At 40.7% G+C, this 21044-nt stretch overlaps 3 protein-coding genes across 3 annotated transcripts in view; 1 reads left to right on the top strand and 2 right to left on the bottom strand.

Moving 5' to 3' along the window:
- Positions 1–3648: 3648 nt before the first annotated feature.
- On the bottom strand, positions 3649–4352 carry LOC145968399 (uncharacterized). Its single transcript, XM_083093820.1, has one exon. The coding sequence runs from the start codon at positions 4350–4352 to the stop codon at positions 3669–3671; it is 684 nt and encodes a 227-aa protein (XP_082949946.1). The 3' UTR covers positions 3649–3668.
- A 7862-nt stretch (positions 4353–12214) lies between these two features.
- On the top strand, positions 12215–14094 carry LOC145968720 (uncharacterized). Its single transcript, XM_083094431.1, has 5 exons — positions 12215–12342; positions 12804–13049; positions 13157–13319; positions 13398–13493; positions 13659–14094. Exons 2-5 carry the CDS (start codon positions 12857–12859, stop codon positions 13831–13833), a joined length of 627 nt encoding a protein of 208 aa, XP_082950557.1. The 5' UTR covers positions 12215–12342; positions 12804–12856; the 3' UTR covers positions 13834–14094.
- A 3817-nt stretch (positions 14095–17911) lies between these two features.
- LOC145968708 (uncharacterized) overlaps positions 17912–21044 on the bottom strand; it is a 35370-nt gene continuing 32237 nt past the window's right edge. The window contains exon 12 of the mRNA XM_083094389.1: positions 17912–17922. The gene's annotated coding sequence lies outside the window, so the exon portion shown is untranslated. The remainder of the gene's footprint in view (positions 17923–21044) is intronic.

Genomic DNA, 21044 nt, shown 5'->3' with positions numbered 1-21044 from the left:
AAGAGAGTACTTCTCAATGGGTCGTCACTCGAACGTCGACTGCTTCTATCTCTGTCAGACGTACGCGAGAATACCAAAACATCTTATACGCGACAACGCGAACCTGCTGATCTTGTTTAAACAGGACGGTATCAACTTGAAACACGTGTACAACGATCACGTGAATACCGACATGTCGTACGGGGATTTCAGTGAATTATGTCGTACTTGTTGGCAACAAAAGTATGGATTCCTAGTGAAAGATAAGGACAGCTCATTTACGAACGGGCGATACAGAAAAGGATTTAACGTGTTCGCGATACCGCAAAACGATTAGTCGCTGCCGACACACTCTGTCGACATGGCTGAAAGCGATAATATTCGCGAGCGTGAAAAGATTGCGAGGGAGATTGAGAAAACGAGCGAATCGATCCGCAAGAAACATCGCGCTTTGAAGACCGGTAAGATCGACGACGATATCGCGGTCAAGACCCATTTTAGGCCTATTATCGAGCCACTACAAAAAATCGTCGACAACTCTAGCTTAATCGCGGTGAAAAACGAGCCGGAGAGTAACGCTGACGCTATAATTAAAACGTTACCCATCAAGCGGTACAAGGAGGAAGAGGAAGAGGAGGAGGAGGAGGAGGAGGAGGACACCGAAAAAGAGACAACGATTGAAGGCGAATCGTTTATCGACATCGCATACATCGGATGAATCGGCTGATAATCTCCACACCGTCCGCGACAACGAGAATCGTACAACCCATGATACCCGAATCACTCGCAATCGAAAATGTTTTCGAAACCACGGGCAACCCGCTCGAATCACCATCTGTTCGAAACATGTTACAAACGTTGGAAGGTCAAAAAATGTTACGAGAGCACTTCGGGCCACTGGCACAAAAGTACATGGGCGCTCACCTTAGTGGCGACAAAAAAAAACCAGATCGATTACGTGTACGGTGTCTATTTCGACAAGAATGAAATGTGGCTCGGTAACAAACGATTCGACATCGCAGATTCGACGCGCAGATGACTCTATAATCATAGACAAAGTGAGGTACATTGGTACACCTGGATTATACGAGTTGATCTTCAAGAGGATTCCCGATGATGACATATACACTGAGGACGATATGCAAAAATATATGAGCATATTAATGGCGACGAGTGCACATAAACGTCAATATGATGCGCAAGGTCAATTAAAGAGCAACAGGGGATACAAGTATAAACACATAATTGCACCGTTGATGTCGATCGAATCGAAAAAGAAAAAATGCGGTACGGGAGTATTCATGCCTCGCGCGATGACGCTAACCGACAATAAGATCGATTACGTGCACTGGGACGATCCCAACGAGCTAGTGGATCGTCTACGATTGCTCGACGCTTCGCGCCGAGCTGGCCACAACGCTCACGACAACGAGATCCTGTCGATCATCGATAAACTTCGCGAAGTTGGTCTTATTATAAATTAAACGGTGTCTTGACAAAACTGATCAGTCGATCGACGTCACTCGCATCGAGAAAAAAATGCCCATCAACAAATTTGGATTATTCGAACGGAGAAATGAAGCAATTAGAACAAGCGATCATTGGGGTAAATCGGTGACAAGTTACTTGCGTCAAAACACTCTGGCCCATATTCTGAATCCTCTTTTATCGATAAAAGTGCTCCTAAAAGCGGCCTGTAGCCAATCAGAAGGCTTATATGCCATTTTTAGAGGCACTTTTATCGATAAAAGAGGATTCAGAATATGGGCCTCTGTGTCGCGTCGCTACGTACTATGACGCGCAAGATTCGCCGTGTAGCGCAACCTGAGGCTGATACCGATGCAGTCAACAAACTGTACGTGGAACAATGCGTTAAAACGTTGAAGAATCAGCAGAAAGAATCAGACGAGAAGCTGACTGCGTTCGAGAGGGACGTGCGAGCTTTGCAGACTGCGATAAACGAGCTTCGGCGTGCGATTAACACTAATTCAGAAACGGCTATCAACCTGCAATGAGCGGCTGTAGTGAACGGTTTAGGAGCGGCTATTGTACAATTATTAAACATCTGCAAAGGTTTATCGAACGGGTTGGGAACGGCTATCGAACAGCTATGAACGGCTATCGAACGGCTATCGAACAGCTGCGAACGGCTACGAACGGCTATCGAACGGCTATCGAACGGGCCAGGAACGTCTAGCAACGAATAATAAAACGCACGGTGATACTCGAGGCACACATCGTTTGATCGACGAATCGAAACAACGATGGATCGGCGATCGGGAATAACCGAGGAAGCGAAGAAACAACATAGTTTAAAGAAACGGCAGTTGGTGAACGAATTGCACGCGCCGGCGAGAAAAAATTTTCCCCGAAGACACGTCATAGTGCGGGGATACGATGACCTGTGGCAAGCTGACATTGTCGAGATGCGTCCGTACTATCGTTTCAACAGAGGTTACCACTACATACTCATAGTCATCGATGCGTTGAGCAAGCACGCGTGGGCCATACCACTCAAGAGTAAAGGCGGAAGCGAGACAGCTGACGCTATCGCCGAGATAATTCGAGATAGCAAAAGATGTCCGAAAAACTCACAGACTGATATGGGGAAGGAATTTTATAACGTTGACGTGCAACGGCTCATGCGGAAACATGACACCAATCACTATTCTACATATTCGGTATTGAAGGCATCGATCGTTGAGCGATTCAATCGCACGCTGAAAAACGACATGTGGAAAATGTTTACGCTGAACGGATCTTACAAGTGGATCAGCGCGTTGCCGCGACTCGTATCGGATTACAACGCGCGCAAGCATCGAACGATCGGTATGCGACCCGTCGACGTTACTCCCGCGATCGCTGAAAGACTCTTGGCTACTGTGTACAACCATGTAAATATCGCGGGTCCGGCGAAATTCAAAGTAGGTGACTCGGTACGCGTTAGCAAGTACAAGACAGTTTTCGAGAAAGGTTACACGCCAAATTGGACAACCAAAGTGTTTAAAATTGCAAAAGTACAGCATACTAATCCCGTAAGCTATCTACTGGAGGATTATCGCAAAAAATCTATCGCTGGAGCGTTCTACGAGTACGAGTTGCATCGCGCGAATTATCCGGACGTGTATCTTGTGGAGAAAGTACTGCGTAGGAGGGGTGACGAGGTTTACGTGAAATGGTTGAGATTTGACAATTCGCACAATTCTTGGATACATAAAGACAATGTGATTTAATTCATACAGTGTTTATTTTTAATTTTCTGGAAAAATATATGTGTATAACATATATATAATATTTGAAAAATGAAAATATACATAAAAATCCTTATCAATATTCCTTGCGATAGTACACATGTATTTTTAATATAAGATGTATGAGATATGCATTACATAAAAATATATGAAATATAAAAAATACCAAAAAATCTTTATTAATATTTCCTTTAGTAGTATATTGTATTACACACACACACACACACACACACACACACACACACACACACACACACACACACACAGTTTACATTTTACATTTAATATTTGAAAAATGAAAATATACATAAAAAACATGAAATATAAATGTGTAAGATATGTATTACATAAAACTATATGAAATATAAAAATACAAAAATATATACATGGTTATGTACAAAATATATACAATTAATAATAAACAAAATATACATTTATTTACAAAGGTATCCTATAATGTCCCCATGGTAACGTGTCAGTCGAATCAGGTACGATATACCGCTTGTCATCGTACGGACTCAGAGCAATTTTCGTCTCGCGGACGGTATACACTTTGTGCAATTTCGATCTTATACATGACTGCTGTCGCGTCATTTCGATCTCATCGTGCAAACACCGCGTGTAATCGTCGAAGGTTATATTACGCGCTACGACATTACTTTTGACGCCTTTAACCTTCTTCGTATCCTTTTTCCCGTCCACTCTCACCGCGTACATCTTTGCTCTAAGCCCGACGAATTCGGTCATTATCGCACCGTTATTTTCATCCTTCATTAAACCCGGTACTTTTTTATTCACGAGCGGTATACCGTACGCGTTATCAATTGGATAATCGCTCGTATCAAATCGGTTGATATCGCGCTTCATGTTTTCATACACATCGACGCATTTGATGTGATATATTAGACTATCTGTATCGGTGTACATTACCCGGCATTTGTCGCGATACAGAGGAAACATGTACTCGTGGTGAAATTTGTACAAGCACGTTTTAGAAATGTCTAGTATGCACATGCCGACATAGATTGGTTTATAAAATTTTACTTCTAGTTTGCGTAACTCTATGGCAACCAGATTCTCCAAAAAAATACTTCGACTATGGAAATTTGGTTTCGCTATCATTGCTTCTGCGCCGTATCGTCCGTCCCACTTTGTTAATAATTTTACGTCGACACGATTACGCACATTTTCCATCGTCTTGCCAAATACTGCGTTATTCATCAGTTTATATAAATTTTTTTCAAAATCATTTTTCGCGAGTGTTCTAAACTGTGTATTTAATTCGATATAACTGCGAAGCCACGGAGATTGTGTAAATTGTAATACGCGATGTATTTTTGTAACGCGAAGGCCGTGTCGCGTACATTGCTGTAGATTACGGTAGTGTATCACGTAACGCTTCTTATCGTATAATGTTGCGAGGAGTTTGTCTTGCCGCTTGCCGGGCGGCTTGTCGCGTATCGGACAAAACGGAAGGTCAGTGTGCGTATCGTGAAGATGTTGCGGGTACTCGAGATCGACTTCGAGGATATAACCCGTAGGCGAATCTAACGCGATCGATGCTACGTCAAAATTCGACACGTCGTCGACCCATCGAAAATCGGCATAGGGCAACGGTTGACACATTGCCCATCCGTATAAATTATTTACATCGAAATACATCAAGTACGACGATGGTTTCGATGGATCGTACGATTGTTGCATGTACTTGTTATTAGCGCGCGCGTATCTGTTGGAACACTGACTCAGACCACCGCGTATACCGCGTTCGATAAACATGACCATGTCGATGTTGGTAAGCAATTCGAACGTAATCTTTGTATGCTTTAACATAGCATCCCACGTGTATCCGGAAAGAGTATAATAATACGCGGGGTCGAGTTCGTAACTTTTGATGCAACTATCGCGAAAGTTTTCGAAAATATCGGCTAATAACAAGACATCGATTTTCAGGTACAAATCGCTATATTCGCCTAGCGTTCGAATTGAGAATCGCGTCCAGATGTTCTCGGCGTGCGCGTAATCGCTCTCGGATATAGTTTCACCGGTCAAAGAACTGTAAAACGATTCGCGCGATGGTAAACACGTATCTTGCAACCTGTCCACAAAGTCGACGTATTCGTACGGAAAGACGTCTTTCCGTGTTAATAAACTGAAATTTTTTGCAGATAAATTTTGAAATTCTGATTTTAAAATTTTGAGTTTGTCTTTGTCTAGATAAGATGCTAATTTGTCGAGACTTGTCGTAAGAAATTTGTACGAATCAATAAAACTTAATTTTATATCATTTTTCCAATTGTCTTGTGCGAGTTTAACAGTTTTTGTAAACGATATATACTTTTCCTTGATTATTGGAAGTAATTCGATTTCCCCTTCGAACGCCGTAGCTATATCCTCGATAATGAAATGTGCATCATAACCGGATAAATTGTGAAAGACTATGGGAATATATAATGATTCTTTGTAATTTAGATTGCAATTTGAGTGCGCGAGACCCCTATATCGTCCGGTCAAATGACAATGATCGCGTACACGTGTATCGTCTTCTTGCGTAAACGGTTTTTCACATATATGACAATGCGTTGCGCTGTGAAATTTTTCCCACTCTTCGAACGTTAAATCTACCATGGGGACATTTGTAGTCATTAAAATAGTCTTAACGCGAATTGCTAAATTTTTAAGTTCTTCGGCGAACCACAAAACGCAATCGGCGCTATGGCGAGAATTATAAACGGATAACGAGTCGTCGTACGAACAATGCATATAATACGCTGTACTAAATACCCGATGGTGCTGGTACGCGTTCTTTTCTTCCTCCTCCATCTTGGTCAAAACGCATTCCAAGTCGGCGTACACGATGAATGGAAGCTGCTCTTTCCTGTTGTAATTGTTGAACGATAACCACTTGTCCTTATCGCTCGGTAACCGGATAGCGCAGTCGTTCATCTTTCCGCAGTCTACCGTATGTAACTGCAACTTGTCATTCGAACTAAAGTAGTGTAAACATCTGTAAAAGAATATTTAAATTAAAGATTTATGCAATGCATTATATTTTATAATTACATAAATTATTCAAATTATACACACCGGTCATAGATATATTTCTTGTGGTCCTTTTTGCTCAGTTGCAAGCTCACGAGCCGGGATAAATTTTTGATCCAAGCGAAATGCCCGACGCTGTTGCCGTCTTCCACATACAACAGGTTGACATGCTTATCCCGTTTCTGCTCCGAAAGACGTATCGGGACAATGCTGTTTTCTTTCTCGATGTACACGTTGATCGAAATATCGTTGACAAGTTCAAATTTTTTAATCTGATTGACAGTCACTGGAAACTCAATGTCCCGGAGATTCAGCACTGTCGCGTAATGCGAGTACGATGATTCCCGTTCCGCCTTTCTTTCTGCGGGATATAGAGCGGCGACCACTGCCCACGCGAAACACGCATTGTCTTTTGATTGTACGTTAATCACTGCTCTCTTCATCATAATCTCCCGCGACAATTTTATATGGCATCTCGCGCGCATAGGATTATACTTATTTATATTTACAGTCAAATTCAATATTCGCGACAATGCCCATCCGCTATCGCGTTCCTGAAATTCTTCCAGCGATGCTAGAGTGGGTTCGATAACGCGGCGCTCGTACCACTCGTGTAAATCGGATGTGTGAAAGAGTTCACAGTTTCTCGTATTGGTACTTTTATTTGCACGCTTATCACCCGACACAAATTCACCATTGAATATAGTGTTCACTTTTACAATGTTGTGTCTTCTTATAACGTCTTGCACTTGCTCGAGCACGATGTCTTTGGCGTCCTCGAGAAATTGGCGAGGTTAGGTGTGATTATAGTTTATCACCGCACCAGTCAATACACGATTGTCGAACGCCGTATCAATCTCGTGCCACACAAGTTCATTTTGATGCGCGCTACATCCGGCACCCGCATTATTGTCGCCACTGTAATTACCACCACTGGGCATAAACTATCTCTGCAATTGAGTCTTTGCACCTTCGAGTCGCGCGATCCGAGCAATCAGCGATTGTCGATTCCCGATCGATAATCGTGGTCGTTTGATCCGACTTTGCTCTTCCAGCGACTCGATGTACTCGTTGCATCGTTGAAACCATGCAAAATATTCGCCCAAGGTGGCAATTTGGTTGGATCGCTCCACCAGGTCGCGTTCAGTCTGTTCGATGTTTTCCATTTTATATATAATCACACAATATATATATATATATATATATATATATATATATATATATATATATTGTGTGATTATATATAAAATGGAAAACATCGAACAGACTGAACGCGACCTAATATACAGGGCGATCCTGAAAAACGTTATGTCTTTAAAATGACGTATTCCTGACACCATTCTAAGACAATTTTTCCTTTACCAAAATTTGATTTGAAGCGTAGTTTTTGAATTATGAGCAAAAATAGTTAGTAAATCACGCGTCGGGTACAGAAGGCAGGCAGGAGCGGCGCGGCGTGCCGCGAGCGCGGGCGCAGCTGACCGCCCGACAGGTGATTATCACCGCATGAGTCGCTAACTATTTTATCTTATAACATAAAATTATGCTTTAAATAAAATTTTGGTAAAGAAGAAAATGTCTTAGAATTACGTCAGAAATACGTGTTCCTTAAAATAACGTTATTTTAATAATGAAAAGTTGTTCCGGATCGCCGGCCGTCCGACGTTGCAATCAGCTGATTGCTACACGCGATGTGTATATGGCGGAGTGTGTGCGTAAGAGAGAGAGAGAGAGAGAAAGAGAGAGAGAGGGAGGGTAGGAGGGACAGACATTCATACACACGCACGCACTTTTTTTCTCGCTCTCTTTCTCTCTTTTACGCAACACTCATACACTCTCTCATTCAGTCTCTCACTCACACTCTCTCGGTCACTCACTCACTCACTCACCTGCTTACTCACTTGCTCACTCACCTTGTAGCAGCGTAGCGAATCTTCATGCTATGTATTGTTGTTATCTGCTGCATAATAATAATATTAATATGTTAAATGTTTATTATGTTTACCGCATTCTTCAATCGAACACATGATCGCGTTCGATAGCGCCAGTAATACCTTAACCTACCGCAACCTACCATGACAAAAAACTGCTTGCAGTCGCCGAGTCGTAATTATCGTCGCATTGTCGCGTCGTCGCGTCGTGTAGTAACGTGTCCGCGCGTGGTTCTTTCATCGAGTGATTTTTAATCGCCAACAATTATTATTCGACAGTGATTAATAGTGATTAGTGATAGAGTCATTAGTAAATTTCTCGTCTCATCGAGTGAGTAAATAAATGTGATTATGTTAAAGTTTAATAAAAGAATACAGTTCATGAAAGAAGAAAAACTTTCAGTTAATAATTTAGTGTGGATTTCTTGTCTTTTGCAACGTGATATCTACGTTAAATTTGAGAACGTACGATCTATCGGAAAATTCATTTCTCCTTCAAGCAATTACAGCAATACATCAAAAGTCATCGAACAAGGTAATAATAACTATTTTTTGACGTTATGTGAAAACAGATCTCGGGAAGTCAGAGGGACAGTGTGTTAAAGGAAATTCGTTAAAGGAAAAGAGAGGGATTTTTAGTGGGTAGGGAGTACCGAGTTGGTAATTCGACTTGGTACTCGAGTCCCACATAACTCACTGGATCGACCGGTGGGTATGCATAAAATGCATTTTCCCCTCTCTCGTAAAAAAAAAAAAAAAAAAAAATTACAGGTGAGTGAGCGAATGAGAGAGAGAGAGAGAGAGAGAGAGAGAGAGAGAGAGAGACAGACAGACAGACAGACAGACAGACAGACAGAGAGAGAATGTATGTGTACGCATGTGTGTCTGTATGTGTATAGCGATCAGCTGATCGCAGCAGGCGCCCCGCGTAAGCTCCCGCGTCTGACGGTGAATCGCGCCACCCTTGCCTGCCTCTTGTATTCGACCCGTCATACGTTAACTACTTCCTTTAATAATTCAAAAACTAAGCTTTGGACGAAATTTTGCCGAAGGAAAAATCGTTTTAGAATTGATTCAAGAATATGTCATTTCAGGGACACAGGGGTTATTTTGAATCACCCTGTATATATATACAGGGTGAGCCATTTTAATTAACGCACGCAATTATTTCGGAAACAAAGCATTTTAGAGAAAAATGTTTCAGACAAAAGTTTTATGGTTTCGAGGGTGCCATAAGATGGTATCATTGGTTTGACCTTGAAGAGTTATTTGAAAGTCACATGAAGGTCACCTTCAATTTCTTAAATGGAACCTACTATTTGTCATTGCATATTCTTGTAGCTTATCTCGAGAGCTTTCCAAAACACTATAATCGAGTACCTTTTCGTTAAGTACTTTTTGAGTTATGAGGCTTGAAATAATTTCTTAATTTTACATAAACCGTAAAATATCTTGTAAAATATTCATTTTTCGATTATCTTACCTTAATACTTTTACGTACAAAATAATGAGAGGAATCAACTGGTGTAAAGAAAACACATAGTTGTTTTGAAGAAAAAATATGTAATTTGCAATTAACAATTCCATATTTTTTCTTAAAAACAACTATGTGTTTTCTTTACACCAATTGATTCCTCTCATTATTTTGTACATAAAAGTATTAAGGTAAGATAATCGAAAAATGAATATTTTACAAGATATTTTACGGTTTATGTAAAATTAAGAAATTATTTCAAGCCTCATAACTCAAATAGTACTTAACGAAAAGGTACTTAATTATAGTGTTTTGGAAAGCTCTCGAGATAAGCTATAAGAATATGCAATGACAAATAGTAGGTTCCATTTAAGAAATTGAAGGTGACCTTCATGTGACCTTCAAATAACTCTTCGAGGTCAAACCAATGATACCATCTTATGGCTCCCTCGAAACCATAAAACTTTTGTCTGAAACATTTTTCTCTAAAATGCTTTGTTTCCGAAATAATTGCGTGCGTTAATTAAAATGGCTCACCCTGTATACAGGGTGACCCATTTTAACTTAGGCAGCCAAATAACTCGAAAAATAAGCAAGATAGAGAAAAATGTTTTAGACAAAAGTTGTATGGTTTCGAGGGGGCCATAAGATGGTATCATTGGTTTGACCTTGAAGAGTCATTTGAAGGTCACGTGAAGATCACTTCAATTTTTTTAAATGGAACATCCTATATATTTTTGTACATTCTTGTAGCTCATCTCGAGAGCTTTCCAAAACACTATAATTAAGTACATTTTCGTTAAGTACTTTTTGAGTTATGAGGCTTGAAATAATTTCTTAATTTTACATAAACCGTAAAATATCTTGTAAAATATTCATTTTTCGATTACCTTACCTTAATAGTTTTATGTACAAAATAATGAGAGGAATCAATTGGTGTAAAGAAAACACATAGTTGTTTCGAAGAAAAAATATGTAATTTGCAATTAACAATTCCATATTTTTTCTTAAAAACAACTATGTGTTTTCTTTACACCAATTGATTCCTCTTATTATTTTGTACATAAAAGTATTAAGGTAAGATAATCGAAAAATGAATATTTTACAAGATATTTTACGGTTTATGTAAAATTAAGAAATTATTTCAAGCATCATAACTCAAAAAGTACTTAACGGAAAGGTACTTAATTATAGTGTTTTGGAAAGCTCTCGAAATAAGCTACAAGAATGTACAAAAATATATAGGGTATTCCATTTAAAAAAATTGAAGTGACCTTCACGTGACCTTCAAATGACTCTTCAAGGTCAAACCAATGATACCATCTTATGGCCCCCTCGAAACCATACAACTTTTGTCTAAAACATTTTTCTCTATCTTGCTTATTTTTCGAGTTATTTGGCTGCCTAAGTTAAAATGGGTCACCCTGTATACAGGGTGTCCTAGACCACCCGTACACCCCTTTTCTTTCAAAAATTAAGCATTTTAGAGAAAAACGTTTTCGACAAAAATTGTATGGTTTTGAGGGGAACATAAGATGGTGTCATTGGTTTGACCTTGGATGGCATCGTTAAGGTGAGGTCAAGGACACCTTTAATTTCTTAAATGGAACTACCTATTTTTTATTGCATATTCTTATAGCTTATGTCGAGAGCTTTCCAAAACACTATAATAAAGTATTTTTTCTTCAAGTACTTTTCGAGTTATAAGGCTTGAAATCATTTCTTAATTTTACATAAACCGTAAAATATCTTGTAAAATATTCATTTTTCGATTATCTTACCTCAATAATTTTAAGTACAAAATAATGAGAGGAATCAATTGGTGTAAAGAAAACACATAATTATATTTAAGAAAAAATGTAATTGTTAATTGCAAATTACATATTTTTTCTTCGAAACAATTATGTGTTTTCTTTACACCAATTGATTCCTCTCATTATTTTGTACATAAAAGTATTAAGGTAAGATAATCGAAAAATAAATACTAAAAAAATGAAAAATTACATTAATCTAACGCGCCATTAATAGTACATAAAGTGGTGTGAAGAAGTCTATTATTATTATTGTTCATTTTCTAAGTTATAACTTTTACATTCTTAATGTCTACAGCAGAATATTTCTTGTAGAAAATAGAATTACGCATTTTTTTTATAAAAAAAGAATACTTTTGTATCTTTACCATTCCAACTCTTTTTACGTGTTAAAACGTTCTGCGTAAGGGCCTATCCAGACAAACTTGCATAAGTGCATAAGCATATGCATAAGAAAATGGACCAATCACATGTCTCATTTAAGGAATACTATACTATAGCATAAAATATATACATAATGTCGAAAAATTTTGTGTATCCAGAAAGCTTGCATGGCGTATGCATAGTGAGCTAAGCCAATCACGTCTTTTATAGAAAAATCGTGATGAAACATAAATCAACATAAATGTAACATATGCACAAGCAAAAGTAAAGTCACTAGATTTCATATCGTTGAAATTTTATTCATATGTATATGCAAGAGCTAATGCCATTTTATAGGACATTACTGTGACATTGTTCTAGAATATCATTCAGTAATCTATATACTTATTATAATCTATGATTAAACCAGTCTGATAGTCTCTGACAACCGGGTACTCAGTTTTCGCTCACCAAGTTATTCCATTGTGCAGGTAAGATTCCTAAAAATAAAAAACGAATAAATAATTAAAAAATATTTCTGTATAATTATAAGATATGATATACATTTTTATAGCTAATATATATTTAATTTTATCACAATTTACAATATTACATTATATTTACAATATTAGAATTTGTTATAAATTTTTATAAATTTGATATATTCTTACAATTTTTTAATATATTATACAATCTTTCTATGCATACAATTATAAATACATATAGTGATTGTCGTATTAAATTCACTAATTGCAAACACATTGTTGATTACATATTTTTACATTATTACATACATTATACGTACATTATTATTGATTATATATTTATACTTTTCTATAATCGATTTATTAGGAGAATATAATAATAAAAAGTACAATTAGAAATGCCAATTTAAATGCCTAAGAAAAAGTATGCGATCAATACAAAAATAATTGTAAAATATATTTACAAGGTTCAACAATATTCCAGAAGAAAAAAAAATACTATAAATACTGGAGTTAGAAGATGGAATCAGAAAAAGTAAATGATCTTACTCAAGAATATGAATATGAATATAATGAAGCCGATACTGATACAATTTTAATAGATCTTGTCAAAAATTTTCCTCATTTGTATGATAAAAGTGTAGCCGATTTTAAAAATATACACAAAAAAGATCGTGCGTGGATGAAAATTTCTTCCATTTTAAAATTCCCAGGTATTTTTCTTGGTTGTTTCTTATATATATATATATATATATATATATATATATATCTTATTAATTTTTTATAACTTTGATTTTTATCAAAATTTTTCTATTTATAGTTGCAGATTGTCAAAGCAGATGGCAAAGGCTAAGAGAAAAATTTTCTCGTGAAAAGAAAAAAAGAGAAGCTGAAAGTAGAAGCGGCAGTGAGGCATCCAAAAGATCAACATTTTCACTATACGATCAGGTGAAATTTTTGGATTCTTTTGTAAAATCTAGAAAGTAAATTTAATTATTCTTCAATAAGAAATTAGATTTTATATTTTTGTTACTTTTATATAATTAGTTTAATATTTGTAGAACTTATACAAATTTTATACCGAAAGGAACACACTTTCCTATGGAGAAAGAGATACAAAGGAATATTCCGCAAAAATCTACAATTGCATCTAGCAAGTAAGTATAGTTTTGTTATAACTTAAAGTATTGCAAAATATTTTCAAATTAATAAATTTAAAAAATGTAGTATAATTAAATTTATATAATATATAGTTATATAATATTTATACCAGTAGTAAGTATATACAAAAAATGTTCTTTACACTACATCTTTACTTATAGCTCATCTGAAATATTACAACCACTATCACCATTATCATCACTATCGCCATCACCGCCACCACAATTATCAATTTCAACTGCATCTGGAGGCAATGCTCGCCAATTACATTTTTCTAAGTGTTTTCGTATTTTATCTAACAATAAGTTAAATGTATTCTCGTCCATACGAGTATAACGAAAAAACATATCCTTATCATCTTTTAATTCCTGAAAAAGATGCGCAAAATCTCCTTGGTATCTTCTCATATTATTAATAGGACGCACCCACCATCTTCTTTTATATTTACTTTTTTTTGAAAAACGACGTTTTCTAATTAAAATATAAGTTAACAATAAAATATGTATTATCACCTCCATCGACATATACGCTGGACTGAGCATCGCGATAGATAGGCGAGCGCCCGCTGTAGAGGGAGAGAGGTAATAAACTATAGTATAATAACACCGGCGATTGTGTTCCGAAATTCATTGTCAATTGCCAATATTGACAATGAATTTCGGAACGCAGCTTTATGATTGGTCGATTTCTCTATACATTATGCTTATGCAAGTTTGTCTGGATAAGCTTTTATTATGGTTATGATTATGCATATGCTTATGTCTTATGCAAGTTTGTCTGGATAGGTCCTAAGAATGAAAAAAATCGCCGTCAAATTCTTTATATTAAAAAACCATTATTTTAGAAAACTCGTATTAAAAAATACACGAATGCAAAAGATAACTCTTTTTACGCGGCAGATACGTTTCACCAGAGAGAAGCCTGAGAGGGGCCATGCCGTCGTTTTTCGTGTGACGGTTTCACTAAGCCACGCAGTGGCGCCCCGTAGATCCATTTTAGAGCCGACGGAACTACATGGCCAGATCCACTTTTCGATGCCATGGTAAAACCATCGATTGGTGCGTGTCCAGACTAGATCCATAATTGTGGATCAAAAGTACGACAACATATTATGGATTTATTAATTGTTTTATTACATATTATTAGCTGCGGGTAATCTCTTTTGTTTTAATACATATTATGAATTCGAATAATTGACCATATGAGAAAAAAAACTATTTCACACTAAAAATGTTTATTTATCATAAAATTTTGCGAGACATCTTTATATATGTGTGTCATGACGCACATATAAAGACGTCTCGCAAAATTTTATGATAAACATTTTCAGTGTGCGTATGCGCGTGCACGAAAGTTAAGCGAGTGAGCAAGCGAGAAGGTAATAAGAGCGAGCGAAATGGTAATGAGAGCGAACGAGATAGGAATAGCAACGAGGACTCGAGGATCGAGTCTTGCTTGCACACCACTATTTTTCCTCTCGCTGACTTCCATTACCGTCTCGCTCGCTTCTATTATTGTCTCGTTCCTGTTAATATTTTTCGCTCACTCTTACGTAGTCCTCTTGTATATTCTCATGTTCATCTCTCGTTTGTTATCAAGATCAAGGTCCATATTCTGAATCCTCTTTTACCGATAAAAGTGCCTCTAAAAGTGGCTTACAGCCAATCAGAAGGCTTATAAGCCACTTTTAAAGGCACTTTTATCAATAAAAGAGGATTCAGAATATGAACCCAAGTCTGCCGCTGGAAAGCGTGCCAAACTGTAACGAATAAATAAATAAATAAATAATGCAACGCCTTTGTCCGCCTCGGGAACGCCGATCCGGAGGAGACGGCGTGCAAATTTGGCCGGTAGGGAAATTAGTTGATTTACAAAAAAAAAACGGTATCTCAAAATACGGTAGCGTACGGTATCTCGCAGCTCTCACAAGGAAAGCGGTATTGGGCGCCAGGCGCGGTCTCCCGCGCCACGATATCGTTACGGTAACGGAAAGGTTCGGTAACCCAGAGCTCAGTAAATGACAGAGGGGCAGGATTCTTTGTAGGTTAGAGAGAGAGCACTAAATAACTTCCGGGAGAGAGAAATGATCGACACTCCTTCGATTATTATTATAAATATATTTAACAATTATAGTATATGGACAAAGTTTATAACAAAGTATACGACAAAGACGATATAAATACAATAGAAAGGGTTAACGATACGGGGAAAATAGCAAAGATTACATGTAGAAGATACGCAAGTAACGAAATCGGAAATATAAATTTCGAAAGAAAGAAACATCAGAGTTATAAGAAAGATACGAAAGTCGATTATTATCTATACGGGAACGAAGACATATGATACGCGCGACTAACAGATAATTCCGAGATCGAATATAATTTCACGGACCGCGATGAGTAAAGTCTACAAGTAATTCGCAGAAAAATCGGATGTAACGACGGTTCTAAGTAACGGTAATTCCACGTCAGCGGGCACAAATATTATCTCGCAATATTATCCGGTATCTTCCCGACCTTTCGCTCTCGGCGAAAACAAATTCGACCCTCACGCAATTTCAAACAACACGGACGGTAACGGACGTAAATTTTAAACAGAAATTTCGCGAATTATTCAATTCTTGCAGAGTGGATTTTGGATATACGGCACTCGCACTCGCGAAGAACGATCTCACGCAAACCCCGCTCTTCTTTACGCAATACGATAGTGTCGGAATCTCGTGACTCTATTAATATTCACAATTCGACGCTCCACGCAATGATATAACGAGATACGGAACGAAACGATACGATACGATACGGTACGGTATGGCACTAACGATACGGTATAATGACTGTCGGCGACGAACCCCCTGAGAGGGACAAATCCGCGATACCCGGGGCCCAGCTGGCGTCCGGCAACGAAACGCGAGAAAAGCACGTAGGCTTTCTGCAACAATTCGGTAACGCGTTCACCGTTGCCTCGCGACGGTATCAAGAAACGGTATGACGCCAGCTGTATCCGGGAATATCTCTACGGCTACCTGAGCGACGGCTTACAGTTTCTCCGGTGTCCATGTCCTCGCTGTGTGCTCGCTGCGGTCGTGCTCTCAATACGGTAGCCGTATTGAGAATGGAGAGTCGTCCTTCTGCTATTCTAGCTCGTCGAACAGTGACTTGTGATAAATGCTCCGCAAGGCCCTCGAGTCCCGCGCCGATTTTCCGCGCATCCTGTCGATTTTCGATAAGAAGGGGTCGATATTCTCCGCCCTCTCAAATTTCGTCCTGCTGTAATGCGGGTTGCCCTTCGATAGGAGCCAAAATCCACTGTCGACGGTATCCTGGACGGTTGTATTTTCTCGGTAGATCGGACGTCTTGGGCTGGCCAGGCCGTATCCTCGTCCGTCTCCGGATGTATCTCCTCTCCTCAGTCTGCAGCCTGGGAGAGAGTTGATCTTCCCTCGTTCGGGTTTCCCCGTCGTTGTTTCTCTAAAAGTAGCGGATATTAATACAACGATTACCTATGGATAGCGGCGGAGCGGGATCTCGATACGTGACCTTTCTTTGGAGTGGAGACATCGGTCCGAGTCTCTCCTCTTCCTTTCATCGGTAACTGCACCCTCCGGGATCTTGCTGTACATCACTTATTATCCGCTCGCTCAGATTGCCGCGCTCTGCTCGCTTAAAATTAAATCTCAAACACAGAACTATACAAAGATATATCGCGAGATCGGATAAGGGGCCCCCCTCAGGTGCGAAGAACGACTCTCCGTACGCTACCTCCCCCCGGCGGGGTCACTGTGACGGAGCGCAAAAGGCGTCACGTCACAATAATAAAATAAATAAACATATATGTATTTATATATATATATATATATATATATATATACATATATATATAACTTTTGGCCGGCAGTGTATATATATATATATGTAGGGACGATTGTCTCCTACTCCGCCTTTGTTACACACACACGTACATATTTACTCACGTATACTATATAAATTCTAATCCCGGCATGCATGCATCCGACATCCGCTTTCACTTTTGTAAAATTTTACAACCTTTGCGTGTTACGCAGCCTTCCATCGATCCCTTACATCGCCGATTAACATATGGCAAACACACGGCTTTTCCTACACAACGGTCACTCGTCCCTCCGAGAATCCTTCCGATTATAAAAACTTTCTCCCGGATCATGCATGCTGAGTCCTGGTTTTCCAGGATTCATTCTGTATCCCGCTTTCGACAGTTCACATCGCGCCTTCACACAGTACACACAAGACTTCACATAGTATACGAGACGCTCAAAATTATAGATTAAAATAAATTCGGAGCTATTTAACTGAGAAACGCAATTTCTTATATCCTGAGATCACTCACCAATTGGTGACCCCGACGTGATCTTTCGCGAACCGTGAGTGATCGGTGCAGTGCGTCATAGTGCTTGACGCTCCGATTATTATTCGTTATTTTTTTTTATTTTCTCTTTTCTTCGAGATCATCGGTATGGCGTACAACAATGGCAGTAGCGTCGTTAACCGCGAAACGAAGGACCCTCCGAATGCATCATCAGTCGATCGAGTATCAGTTAAGGTGCCACCCTTTATACCTGCGGATCCGGAGTTGTGGTTCCTGATGCTGAAGGGCGGTTTCGAAGCTGCGGGAATAACTCAGGACAACACCAAATATGGCCACGTTCTCACCACCCTCGACCAAAGGTACGCTCTGGAGGTCCGCGATATACTTACCCGGCCTAGATGAGAACGATCATACGAGCTTATAAAGACCGAGTTAATCAAGCGCCTTGGCTTATCGCGCGAGCAAAACGCGCCGCCTATTAGAGAACGAGCCTCTCGGAGACCGCAAGCCGTCGCAGTTTCTCCGACATCTTCGCGGCCTCGCCGGAACGGAGTTTCCAGAGGACATCTTGCAGACGCTCTGGCTGAGCCGCCTGCCTAGAAATGTCCAAGCACTCCTCGCGGCGCATCATGACCTCGCGCTCGATAAGAGAGCCGAAATCGCGGATTCGATCGTGGACTTATACGGCCCGGCAGGGATCATCGCTGAGACGACAGCCACCACACCTCCGCCTGCCCAAGTTCAGTATGATGGCTTGACTCGCGTAATGATTGAGGCGGTGCAGAAACTCGCAGCCATCAAAATTAATACCCAAGGGCAGCGCCAACCTACTGGCGGAACCTGCGAAACCTGCGGAAGGTCGCGCTCGCGCTCCCGGCCACGCTCGCGTTCGCGATCGCGGAGCCGCCGTCCTAGTGCAGCTAGCGATACATGCTGGTACCACTGGCAATATGGCGAGCAGGCAAGAAATTGCGAAAAACCGTGCAAATACGATACTAGTTCTTCGGGAAACGAGCAGGGCAGTCGCTAATGGCGGCCGACGACATCAGCCCCGCGACATCGCGCCGCCTCTTTGTCAGTGACCGATCGACGAAGAGACAGTTTTTAATTGACACCGGAGCCGACGTGTGTGTGTTTCCGCGCTCGCTGCTGCCGGGAGGGAGCGTCCTGTTTGACCACATTGCGATTGACCACAGCCAATTATATCGACTTGTGCCTAGGGTAACCAGCAACGATTAACCAATCAGAGAGTCCTATTTTGAATTGGCCAATTGGCGATGTGGTCAATCGGATCCCACCCCTGCCGGGACCCCGTGCAAAATCAAGCTACGAGCTTTCTGCGGCAAACGGTACAACCATCGCTACGTTCGGGACGATAACGCTGCCACTGGACTTTGGACTGCGGCGTCAATTCACCTGGAGGTTCGTCGTTGCCGCTGTATCCAAGTCGATCATCGGTGCGGACTTTCTCGTGCACATGGGCTCTTGGTGGACATGAGAAACCAGCGGCTGTTGGACGTGTCCACTCAACTCACCTCTCGTGGAAAGGTGATTGAGTGCGACATTCCGAGCATTAGGACCATTTCAGGCTCATCACGATACCATGAACTCCTCCATCAATTCCCGGAGGTGACACGACCGGACGGAGCCCCCAAGGCGGTAAGTCACTCGACGAGGCACTACATCATTACCACACCAGGGCCACCCGTCACACAGAAGCCACGCCGCCTTTCAACAGAGAAGTTGGAGGCGGCAAAGAAGGAATTCGAGACCATGTTGCGTTTGGGAATCGCTCGCCCGTCGCAGAGCTCTTGGGCATCGCCCTTGCACATGGTGCCGAAGAAGAGCGATGACTGGCGGCCTTGCGGAGATTATCGCGCCCTTAACGCGAAAATCTGTCCGGACCGATATCCAGTGAGACATATCCAGGATTTCTCCCAGTCACTTCGTGGGAAAAACATCTTTTCCACCATCGATCTGGTGCGAGCTTTCAATCAGATCCCAGTCGCGGAGGAGCACATCCCGAAGCCATAACAACGCCTTTCGGACTCTTCGAGTTCGGATTCATGACCTTCGGTTTGCGTAATGCAGCGCAGACCTTCCAGCGCTTTATCGAGGAAGTGCTGCAAGGGCTAGAGTTCTGCTATGCATATATCGACGACATCCTCATTGCGTCAACATCAGAGGAAGAGCATCTGAGACACCTGACAATTCTGTTTGAGCGGCTGAGGAAGTATGGTGTCATCATCAACCCAGCTAAGTGCGTGTTTGGACAGCCCGAGGTTAAATTTCTCGGCTATCTCGTTTCTGGCGCAGGAACTTGTCCGCTACCGGAAAAGGTCGACGCCATACGGGCCTATCCACGCCCTGACACCGTGAAGAGATTACGCCAGTTCTTGGGTATGCTGAATTTTTATAGAAGATTCTTACCTAAGGCTGCAGAGACTCAAGCACCGCTGAACGACCTGCTGCAAGGCAATGTCAAAGGGAAGTCGCCAGTAAACTGGACGTCAACAGCTATAGAAGCATTTGAGTCAAGCAAGGAATGCTTAGCCCAAGCAACCTTGCTGGCTCATCCCGAGCCCAGTGCGTCACTCGCAATCTTCAGCGACGCGTCAGACTACGCAGTCGGAGCAGTCTTCCAGCAATGGGTCGGAGACGCCTGGCAACCCTTTGAATTCTTTTCCAAAAAACTAAGTCCTGCGGAAGCAAAATACGGAGCTTACGATCGTGAGTTACTTGCTATCTATCTGGCAATCAAGCACTTTAGGCATACTGTGGAGGGATCGTTCACAGTCTACACGGACCACAAACCTCTCGTCTATGCCTTTCAAACGAGAACGGCTCAATGTTCACCTCGCCAATTCAGACATCTGGACTTCATCGGACAGTTCACCACCGATATCCGCCACGTTTCCGGGGAGGACAACGTGGTAGCAGACGCTCTGTCGCGCGTAGAGGAAGTTGAGCGCACACTCGATTTTGAAGCTTTGGCAGCAGCCCAACATGAAGATGAAGAACTCCAGCGATACCTAGAGGAAGACTCTCCCCTCCTAATGAAGGAGGTACGCATCCCTGACACCGACGTTGCAGTATTTTGCGACGTATCAACGCAAATAGCGCGGCCCTTCGTTACCAAAGAGTTTAGGAAAGCCGCATTCGACTAGCTGCACCAGCTGTCTCACCCAGGAATCAACGCGACGGTC

The sequence above is a fragment of the Camponotus vicinus genome, unplaced genomic scaffold (assembly GCF_025532165.1).
Source record: "Camponotus vicinus isolate PSW18456_S1 unplaced genomic scaffold, iyCamVici1.0 SCAF_3, whole genome shotgun sequence".
NCBI classification, from domain to species: domain Eukaryota; kingdom Metazoa; phylum Arthropoda; class Insecta; order Hymenoptera; family Formicidae; genus Camponotus; species Camponotus vicinus.
The sequence above is the reverse complement of the archived record's forward strand: the minus strand, read 5'-3'. Positions and strand labels throughout refer to the sequence as shown.

Coding starts and splice junctions, on each gene's coding strand:
- LOC145968399 (XM_083093820.1), bottom strand. CDS start 4,352: ATGATAGCGAAACCAAATTTCCATAGTCGAAGTATTTTTTTGGAGAAT.
- LOC145968720 (XM_083094431.1), top strand. CDS start 12,857: ATGGAATCAGAAAAAGTAAATGATCTTACTCAAGAATATGAATATGAA. Junction 13,050..13,156: donor TTCCATTTTAAAATTCCCAG/GTATTTTTCTTG, acceptor TTCTATTTATAG/TTGCAGATTGTCAAAGCAGA. Junction 13,494..13,658: donor TCTACAATTGCATCTAGCAA/GTAAGTATAGTT, acceptor CTTTACTTATAG/CTCATCTGAAATATTACAAC.